The sequence below is a fragment of the Geospiza fortis genome, unplaced genomic scaffold (assembly GCF_000277835.1).
Source record: "Geospiza fortis unplaced genomic scaffold, GeoFor_1.0 scaffold417, whole genome shotgun sequence".
Classification (NCBI taxonomy): domain Eukaryota; kingdom Metazoa; phylum Chordata; class Aves; order Passeriformes; family Thraupidae; genus Geospiza; species Geospiza fortis.
In genome coordinates, this window is record NW_005054535.1 from 469468 (window position 1) to 479710 (window position 10243).

The 10243-nt window shown below is 56.0% G+C and overlaps 1 protein-coding gene across 1 annotated transcript in view; it reads left to right on the plus strand.

Moving 5' to 3' along the window:
• Positions 1 to 10243, plus strand: part of ANK1 (ankyrin 1) — a 44371-nt gene that overhangs the window by 29866 nt on the left and 4262 nt on the right. The window contains 12 exon segments of the mRNA XM_031063821.1: positions 149 to 360; positions 471 to 675; positions 834 to 930; positions 1687 to 1915; positions 2523 to 2648; positions 2730 to 2849; positions 3045 to 3129; positions 3346 to 3420; positions 4055 to 4186; positions 5000 to 5146; positions 6754 to 7306; positions 8548 to 8806. Coding sequence (XP_030919681.1) covers positions 149 to 360; positions 471 to 675; positions 834 to 930; positions 1687 to 1915; positions 2523 to 2648; positions 2730 to 2849; positions 3045 to 3129; positions 3346 to 3420; positions 4055 to 4186; positions 5000 to 5146; positions 6754 to 7306; positions 8548 to 8806 — 2240 coding nt within the window.

The following is a 10243-nucleotide window of genomic DNA, read 5'->3' on the forward strand; positions in this document are numbered from 1 at the left end:
AGGCTACAGGTTGGCGGGAGGAGCTTCGAGTGACATCCACAGGCTTGGTGTGTGAGCAGTGACAGCCACAGGCTTGGTGTGTGAGCATTGAGTGACAGTCACAGGCTTGGTGTATGAGCACTGATTGATGGCTGTGCTGCCCCTGCAGAGCTGGAGAGCCAGGAGGAGCTGGACAAGAAGAGGGTCTGCCGCATCATCACCACCGACTTCCCTCTCTACTTTGTGGTCATGTCCCGGATTTGCCAGGACTGTGACATGATTGGCCCTGAGGGAGGGTGTTTGAAAAGCACGCTGGTGCCCATGGTGCAGGCCACCTTCCCAGACGCCGCTGTCACCAAGAGAGTGAGGCTGGCCCTGCAGGTGAGCCTCAGAGAGCCTGGCCTGGGGCTCAGACGTGCTTCTGCAAGCCCAGGCTGTGCCCCAGCCTGGGGAAAAGCCATCCCTGATGCCCACCCTTGTGCTCCCCACAGGCACAGCCTGTGCCTGATGAGTTGGTGACCAAGCTGCTGGGGAACCAAGCGACCTTCAGCCCCATTGTCACTGTGGAGCCGCGGCGGAGGAAGTTCCACCGCCCCATCGGCCTCCGGATCCCGCTGCCGCCATCCTGGAAGGACAATCCCCGAGACAGCGGCGAGGGCGACACCACCAGCCTCCGTCTGCTCTGCAGTGTGATCGGTGAGGCTGCAAGCGTGCTCTCCATGGGGATGGGCTGGGCTGCCTCAGCGGGTGCAGCTCCTGGACCTCATTCCCCCTGTGGAGAAAGCAAATGCCCAAGGGATGCAGAGCCCAGGCTTATGGAAAGACAGGATGCTCACCCTTGCTTTCTGCTGCAGGAGGGACAGCCCAAGCCCAGTGGGAAGACATAACAGGCACCACAAAGCTAGTCTACGAAAATGAGTGTGCTAATTTTACCACCAATGTGTCTGCCAGGTGAGTCCTGGGCAAAAGTGTGCCCATCTGAGGATATCTGGTGCTCCTTGGGCCTTGCTACAGCCTTTAGGAGAAGCCCCTTACCCCTGGTGCTGTGCTGCCCTATTCCTACATGCAGGGTGGTTTCCTCTAGCTTTGAGACCCCCTGAGCGAATTTCTGGAAACAGTCATGACAGCTGGGTATGCAGAAGGAAGGGGATCATTATTTGTACTTGGCTGGGTCTCCATCCAAGATGGGGCTACACCCTGTGTCCAGAATTCTTGGGGCTTCCTTTGCAGTCCAGTTGGCTGTTGAGTGTGGGATTTACAGGGTCCCCCATGGCAGGAAGGAATGATGAATCTGACTTCATGTTCTTAGAAGGCTAATTTATTATTTTATGATATTATATTATATTATATTTTAAAAATGCTATAGTAAAACTATACTAAAGAATAGAGAAAGGATACAGACAGAAGGCTGCAAAGAATGATAATGAAATCTTGTGGCTCCTTCCAGAGTCCGACACAGCCTGACTGTGATTGGTCATTAAGTCAAAACAATTCACGTGTTGGATAAACAATCTCCAGACCACATTCCAAAAGCAGCAAAACACAGGAGAAGCAAATGAGATAATTTTTGTTTTCCTATTTCTCTGAGGCGTCTCAGGAGAAAAATCCTGGGCAAAGAGGATTTTTCAGAAAATATGTTGGTGACAGTTGAGGGGGATGGGGGCAGCTGCCACTGCCCAGCAGCCCCCTGACCCAAATCTCCCACAGGTTCTGGCTGGCCGACTGCCCACGCACAGCTGAGGCCGTGCACTTTGCCACCATGCTGTACAAGGAGCTGACAGCTGTGCCCTACATGGCCAAATTCGTGGTGTTTGCCAAGATGAACGACGCGCGGGAGGGCCGGCTGCGCTGCTACTGCATGACTGATGACAAGGTTGACAAGACTTTGGAGCAGCATGAGAACTTCACTGAGGTGGCCCGCAGCAGGGACATTGAGGTTTGTCCCCTCAGCAGCATGTGTGGAGGGGAGAGGGATAACAAAGTGAGGGGAGATTTGTGAAGGTGTTCAAAGGGTTTGAGGATGAGGGAAGAGACGAGAATATTGACTCCATGTTTCAGAAGGCTTGATTTATTATTTTATGGTATATATTATATTAAAACTATACTAAAAGAATAGAAGAAAGGATTTGATCAGAAGGCTAGCTAAGAATAGAATAGAATAGAATAGAATAGAATAGAATAGAATAGAATAGAATAGAATAGAATAGAATAGAGAATAATAACAAAATCTTCTGTCTCGGACTCTCTGTCCGAGCCAGCTGGACTGTGATTGGCCATTAATTAGAAACAACCACATGAGACCAATCACAGGTCCACCTGTTGCATTCCACAGCGGCAGATAACCATTGTTTGCATTTTGTTCCTGAGGCCTCTCAGCTTCTCAGGAGAAAAAATCCTAAGGAAAGGATTTTCCATAAAATGTGTCTGTGACAGAGACTGATACCAGTGGAAGGGGCTGGCCCTGGCCTGGCTGGGAGAGTCCGGGTTACCTGCCCTGAAGCAGCTCTGCACAGGCTCTGAGCATATTTTCTGCTCCTGGCCAGGTGGTGGAGGGAATGCCTTTGCACGTGGAACTCTCAGGGAACCTGGTGCCTGTCAAGAAGGCTGCTCAGCCCCGCAGCTTCCTCTTCCAGTCCTTCCGGGAGAACCGTCTCGTCATTCCCATCAAGGTAATGCCAGGCTACGAGGCTGGGCAAGCAGGTAGGGCCCTTGGCTGGTGCCAAGGCACCTAACTGGGCTCTGGCTCTCAGGTCAGGGACAGCAGCAGGGAAGCCAGCGGCTCCCTGTCCTTCTTGCGCAAGGCCATGAAATACGAGGACCTCCAGCACGTGCTCTGCCACCTGAACATCAGCATCCCACCCTGCAGCAAGGTCAGTGTAGGGTCTTTGGCACTCTGGTTGGGCCCATCCCTTCCCCAAGTGCAGGGGACAGCCCTTGCTGTCTTCACCCTCTCCACGTGGCCACATCATGCCGCTCAGGAGGTGGAGGGGAAGCAGCCGTGTCAGGGCAGAGCTGCTGCCCTCTCTTCAGGCTGTTGACCCCTTGGTTTGTCACCACCTTCACAGGGAAGTGGCAGTGATGAGCGAAGGAGGACACTGACCCCATTGTCCCTGCGGGAGCGATACAGCATCCTAAGTGAGACCAGTTTTGGTATGCAGCCTGCTCGGAGCATCCCAGCCCACTCACCACCTGCAAAGCTGGGATGATCCCGTCATAGTTGCACTCACAGCAACTTCCCTTTCCCTGGAGGTTCCCTTGGTGCTGCCTGCAGGGTCTGTGTGACCCCCAGGGCCAGCACCCCCTTCCCCTCACTGCTCTGGTGCAGGGCCCTGTGCAGCTGAACTGTGACTCCTTCTCCTCCTGCAGGCTCTCTGAGCAGCACAGACAAGGCAGACCAGAAGATGGTTGACATAGCAGAGCAGCTGGGCCTCAGCTGGGCAGGTGAGTGCACACCTGAGCGTTCTGAGGATGCACAGCACTCCTGGGAACGCTGGCACTTAGGGAGGCTGGCAGTGTGCTGCCAGGTGTAGTGGCTGCTTTGCCACTACAGGTTAATGAGTAGGAGGAAGATTATGAGGGATGTTAAAATTAGGGCTCATTTGTGTCCTTTTTTGTCCAGAGGTGTTATTAGTTTTGTGACTGGGTTGATAAACCATAGCTGGAGGGTTGAGAGTCAGTTAGTAATTCATCGGTTTGGTAAGGGATGGGCCCTCTCTGCCCCCTACCAGCTGTGAGCATTCCAGGGCACTGAGATGAACCTTCCCATGGCTGTGCACATGTTCACATGCATGGCTCCCAGGCTAGGGCTTTGTTATGAGTTGTACAGCTCCTCATCGCAGCCACACATCCAAGGAGCCCACAGTTCTTAGCATGAGACCCTGCTGTGCTCATCACAGCCAGCCTGAGCTGGGGGGCTTCAACCCCTGCCCCATCCCAGCTCCTGCATGTTGGGCTCTGTTCAGCTCTATGGATCAGAGGGTCTCTGCACTGGTCCTTCACTGGCTGAGCCCTTCACAGCATCCCCAGCCTGGTGGTGGGCACCAAAGGTGTGATACTGACCCGGTGTTTTCCCCAGAGCTGGCACGTGAGCTGCAGTTTGGGGTGGATGACATCAACAGGATACGTGTGGAGAACCCCAACTCCCTCCTGGAGCAGAGCATCGCCTTACTCAACCTCTGGGCCAGCCGTGAGGGCAAGAATGTCAAGAGTGAGTAGCTGTGGTGCCCTTTCACGGGCACAGAGGTGGCAGGGCGAGCTGTGCAGAGCGCTGTGTGCATCTTCAGGGACCACTGGCTGGCTTTGCAGCGGTGGGTCATGCATATCTGCCTTCCCTGCCCAGCTGGAGGGTGTGTGGGGCATGGCTGTGCCTCCCTGCGAAAAACGCCAATCGCTTGTTTTTAAAATTTTAAAAGTTTAAGAGTAATAAAATGGTTATAAAGATAGTAATACAATTAGAGTAATAATAATTTGGACAGTTTGAATTAGGACAATATGAGACAACAAATACAAAGAGTTATGGATGTCCAGGTACCTTTTTCTGGGCAGCACGAGCCCGAAAAAGGACCCACGTTAACAAAGGATTAACCCTTAAAAACAATAACCTGTTGCATATTCATACACCTCATCCATGATGCATAAATTCCATTCAAACACAGGATTCTGTCTGGTCAGTGTCAGCTTCTTCCTCTGAATCCTGACAGCGCCTTCGAGGCGGGAAGAAGTTCATTTCTTCTGATAAGAGGGCAATAAATTCTTTTCCTCTGAAAGATTCAGGTGTCCTGTGGCTGCTATCTCGCTGCGAGTCCTTTCTTTAAAAAAAGTATCCTACATAGCATCGTTTCTATTTTAACAATTTTTATAACCTAAAACTACATTTAACACAGTACTTAACACAGCATCACTTTCTAACACAACACATACAATATTCGTTTGAATATTTGCGAAAAGCCAGCCATAAACCACGTGCGCTTTTCACGCTCCCCAAGTGACTGGTTTGCTGACTCCACCTTTCCCCCTGCAGTTGAGAACCTGTACACGGCGCTGAGGAACATCGACCGCAGCGAGATCGTCAACATGCTGGAGGGCTCGGGCCGGCAGAGCCGCAGCCTCAAGGGGAGCTGGCGCTACTCAGACAGAGACTACTCCCTCTCACCGTCCCAGATGAATGGTGAGCCCCAACTCCTGGCAGGGAAAACGCAGGAGGGCCCTGGGGGCACAGTCTGTGCGGAGATTGGGGCTGGTGTCTCGCCTGAGCAGGTTGCACCCACCGAGAAGTGAGTGGGCGCCAGGCACTGCTGGCAGATGTGGCCCCTTCACTGGGGCTCGTGCTGCAGAAAGCTTGGCTCTGCCATGCTGCTTTCTCAGAATCGCCCCAGGTGGGGTTGACTTGTGTTCCTCATCGCAGTGTGAGAGGTGAGAGGTGTCTCTGGCTGTGCAAGCTGGTCAGTGGAGCTCACTGAGCCCTGGCTGGGGAGCTGGTGGTGGGTGCCAGGCAGAGGGGGCCTGGATGTGGGGACACAGCCAGAGTCAGCTGTGGCACACGCTGGGGAGCCAGCCCAGCAGACAGGGGCAGGGCTTTGTGCTGCTGCAGCCCTGCACTGTGGCTGTGGCCCTGCAGCGCTGGCTCATCGCTCTCTCCCTCTCTGTCTCTCCCCTTGTTCTGTTTTCTCAAACATGCCACCTAGTGCTGCCAGGTGCGGGCACTCCTGTGGGTCACTTCTTTTCATCTTTCTCCTCTGAGCTCATCCTGGCCTCTCCTTCTCTCATCTTCCACTGCCTGTCTCCACTGTCTCCACCTCAGCTAAGCCCTCTGGGAGCCGCATCCTGCTCCAGCGACTGCATGGCACCAGGGACTGCCCCTCTGACAGCTGTCATGCTTTGCAGGCAGCCATCCCAGGCCTCCTTCTGCACAGTCCCAAGCTCCTTCCCCTGCTGGCACTGCACTGCATGCCCCTGGCCATGGGTGAGGTGCCCTTCCTGTGCCAAGCTGTACCCTGTGCCTTGGCTGTGGCTGGCATTCCCTGGCTGCCAGGGGAGCAGAACAGCTTCACCGCTGATCCCCAGGGGTGAAAAAATGGCTCAAAGCTGGAAAAGGCTGAGCAGAGCCACCTGCATGGGTGGGAGTGCCTGGCTTGATTGTGGTTCATATGGATGTGCCTGAGCTGTGCACATGGCCCTGGGCATGAGACATGACAATGGTTTGTAGCCCTGGAGACACCAGCGGGGTTGTGAGGCCCTGGCTGCCTTCTGCAGGGCCTTGGGGTTGCATGGCATGCTCTGGGGCCATCCTTCTCTGCTCATGGTACTTCCAGCCTGCTCCTCCGTGCTGTGGAGAGTGTTTGGCTTCGAGAGTTGGTGCCTGCCAGACTTGGCTACGTGAACTCCAGGCTAATGGCCAGCTGGTGCTGGATGGGGGCTGTGGGCAGGGGCCAGGGGGTCTGATGGAGCAGGGTAGCAAAGAGGGCACTGTGTCCTGCAGTGTGGATGGAGAATCGTGTGAACACCAGGCCAGTCCTCCTCACAGGGAGGAGGCAGCCCCAGGACCTGCCCAAAGCAGCCCCAGGATGTGAAGGGAGGCATGGCAGCGTTTGCAGGGACCTTGTGAAATCTGCTGTGAGCACAGCCCTGCTCAGCCTGGCCACAGGGGGCTGGGGCATGCCCATCGCTGTCCTCGGGGCTGCCATTCCTCCCAGAAGCTGTTTCCCTTTCGCCCCACTGTGCTTGTGCGTGCGTGAGGGTGGCTGCTGGACATGATGCCTCTGTCTGCCCATTTAGGTTACGCTTCACTGCAGGACGAGCTGCTGTCCCCTGCCTCCCTGCATTACACACTGCCATCCCCGCTGCGTGCCGACCAGTACTGGAATGAGGTGGCCATCATGGATGCTATCCCCATGGCTGCCACTGAGCAGGATGCCCTGATGGAGATGTCCGACATGCAGGTGTGGTCCTCGGGGCTCACCCCCTCGCTGGTGACTGCTGAGGACTCCTCTCTGGAGTGCAGCAAGGCTGAGGACTCGGATGCCACGAGCGAAGGCCGCTTCCCAGGGCAGCTCCTAGCAGATGCTCATGGCCCAGACCACATGGGCTCTATGGACCTGGTTGAGGATGACACAGTGGACTCAGATGCCATGAATGGCCTGATTGACCTTCTAGAGCAGGAGGAGGGGCAGAGGCCAGAGGGGAAGATGCCATCTGGTGATCATCACCCAGGGACTGGGGAGCAGGACCCGGAGAGTGAAGTCTCTTTTGTTTCAGTTCAGGAGAAGGTGCAAACCAGGATCATGACATCACCTACCTTTAGCCATGATGTGGAGAAGAGTGCAGACAGGTACTGCAGCCTGGGTGAGCGTGGCAGGGGAGCACAACTGCTTTGCCAGCTACTGCCCTGTGCTGGGCCAGCTGCAATGATCTCCCTGCTTTGCTTGCTTCCCTGCTGGTCTCCAGCTCTGGAGTACATAGAACCATGCCTGGGGCTCACTCCTCTCTGGCAATGCTCTGGGGGGCGCCTGGAAGAGACCCCCAGCCAGCCAGGCCCTGCATGGAGGGTGTATTAGGAGAGCTAACCCTAACCTGGGCTGCCTCCTCCCACGTTGTCACTGTAGAATATGAAAGAACACGAGCACACACTGCTGCTCTCAAGGGGAAGAAAAAAGGGAAGTTTATTTTCTGACTCCAACATTTATAGATTTCCAAAAGTGACAGTGGATTGGAGGGTGACAGTGCCACCTCTCCAATGACACTGGGCAAACCAACAGTCCATCAAATCTCTCCTCCTCCATAAAAGAATGCAAAACAATGAGTTATTTACAGAAAGTGTGTGAGAAAGTTCATTACAAGAATGTGAACATCAAAAGGCTTGGAAAATCTTAAAAAATCAGGGCGACATCACATTCCCAGTGGCACTGGGCCCATGAAGTCCTTGGCAGCACCCAGAAATGCCCCACAGCATTAGACCACGTTAGAGTTAGAGCCAGACCACACTAGACCACGAGAGCACAGCATGCTCTTGCCTCAGCCCCTGGCCAAGCTGTGAGGCTGTGGGATGGGCAGGGAGCATGGCATGGAGGTGGCCTGTGCCTTTTGTGCATCTGCGTGCCTTGTGCTGCTTCTGCTGGGCTCCCAGCAGCGCCTGGGGATGCAGGTGTGTGCCTGTGGGGTGCAGGTGTGCCTGTTGGGATGCAGGTGGTGCCTGTGGGATGATGCAGGTGGTGCCTGTGGGATGATGCAGGTGTGTGCCTGTGGGGTGCAGGTGTGATGCAGGTGTGCCTGTGGGGTGCAGGTGTGATACAGGTGTGCCTGTTGGGTGCAGGTGGTGCCTGTGGGATGATGCAGGTGTGGTGCAGATGTGCCTGTTGGGATGCAGGTGTGCCTGTTGGGATGCAGGTGTGCCTGTTGGGATGCAGGTGGTGCCTGTGGGATGATGCAGGTGTGGTGCAGATGTGCCTGTTGGGATGCAGGTGGTGCCTGCCCGAGCTCGGCTGCTGCTCAGGGTGCAGCACTCCGTGCAAAGCTGACTGCCTCTCTCTCTCTGTCTCTCTCTCCCTATCCCTGTCCCTCTCTGGTGCCCAGGCTGAGGGACTGGAATGCAGAAGGCTCCTTTATCTCCTGCCTACAGGACCTGACAGCGGGCTCCTGGCAGGAGGGAGTCACCCGAAGGCTGCTCCCAACGCACGCCACAGCCTCTGGGGCGCAGGGCCAGCAGCAAGAGCAGGTCCTGGTGGCAGCCACGGAGCTGATGAGGGTCAGCTCTGCAGAGGACAGCGCCTGGCAGCCCCAGCACCCCACGGGCGGCTGGCAGGAGGAGCCCCACAGCCGCTTCTTTGGGCAGGTGAGAGCAGGAGCAGGGGAGTCAGCCCTGCAGGAAGGTGTGACCCCATGGACAGCCTGTCCTGGAGCCTGCTGCACGGCCTGTCAGGCAGACCAGGTGACAGCAGACCTCCTCATCTCCCCTGGCATACTTCCTGCCCTTTGGGGTGCCTCTCAGCCCAGAATAGCCTGCTGTGCTTGATACCTGAGCTCTTGCTCTCCATTTATAACCCTGTCACCCTCCCAGAATTGTTCCTTATTGAGTGTCTGCCCTGGCTGGCAGCCCAACAGCCTGCTGGAGCTAGAAATAGAGCTGGTCTGGGGGCCAGGCTGGGTGGTGGGCTTGATGCCACGGTCACACAGAGCCAGCAGGTACAAGGTGAGGTGAGCACCTTTCCCCAGCACAGCCACGCTTGGAGGTGGCTGCTCTGCGTCACCTGAGCCAGGTGTGATTCCAATGACCCCCCAAAGCCCTGGGCTTCATTCATCCTGTGACAGAGGACTGCCCACCGTAGTCAGGGGGACAGGCTGTTGGAAAAGTTGACAGAGGCACAGATCTGTCCTGCTCACTGCCATAGTCAGGGGGACAGGCTGTTGGGCAGGGTGACAGGGAAAAGGGACAGATCTGTCCTGCTCTCCTGGGCATGGCACAGGCTGTTGGGCAGGGTGACAGAGCAGAGGGACAGATCTGTCCTGCTCACTGCCATAGCCAGGGGACAGGCTGTTGGGCAAGAAACAGAGGGACAGATCTGTCCTGCTCACTGCCTGGTTGGGGGCAGGCTGTTGGAAAAGCTGACAGAGGAGAGGGACAGATCTGTCCTGCTCACTGCCACAGTCAGGGGGACAGGCTGTTGGGCAGGGTAATAGAGCAGAGGGACAGATCTGTCCTGCTCACTGCCTGGTTGGGGGCAGGCTGTTGGAAAAGCTGACAGAGGAGAGGGACAGATCTGTCCTGCTCACTGCCTGGTTGGGGGCAGGCTGTTGGAAAAGCTGACAGAGGAGAGGGACAGATCTGTCCTGCTCACTGCCACAGTCAGGGGGACAGGCTGTTGGGCAGGGTAATAGAGCAGAGGGACAGATCTGTCCTGCTCACTGCCTGGTTGGGGGCAGGCTGTTGGAAAAGCTGACAGAGGAGAGGGACAGATCTGTCCTGCTCACTGCCTGGTTGGGGGCAGGCTGTTGGAAAAGCTGACAGAGGAGAGGGACAGATCTGTCCTGCTCACTGCCACAGTCAGGGGGACAGGCTGTTGGGCCGGGCACCATGTGGGCTTTCCTAGCCCAGCTGCTGATCGCTCTGGTGCTGCTGGCCTTCCTGCTGGTCAGCTGCCAGAACGTGATGCACATCGTCAGGGGCTCTGTGCGCTTCCTGCTCAAACACGCCCACCGGGAGCTGGACAAGGAGCTCGGGGAGAGCCAGGGGCTGGCGGATGATGAGGAGGCTCTCTCCGCCTGGGTCGTC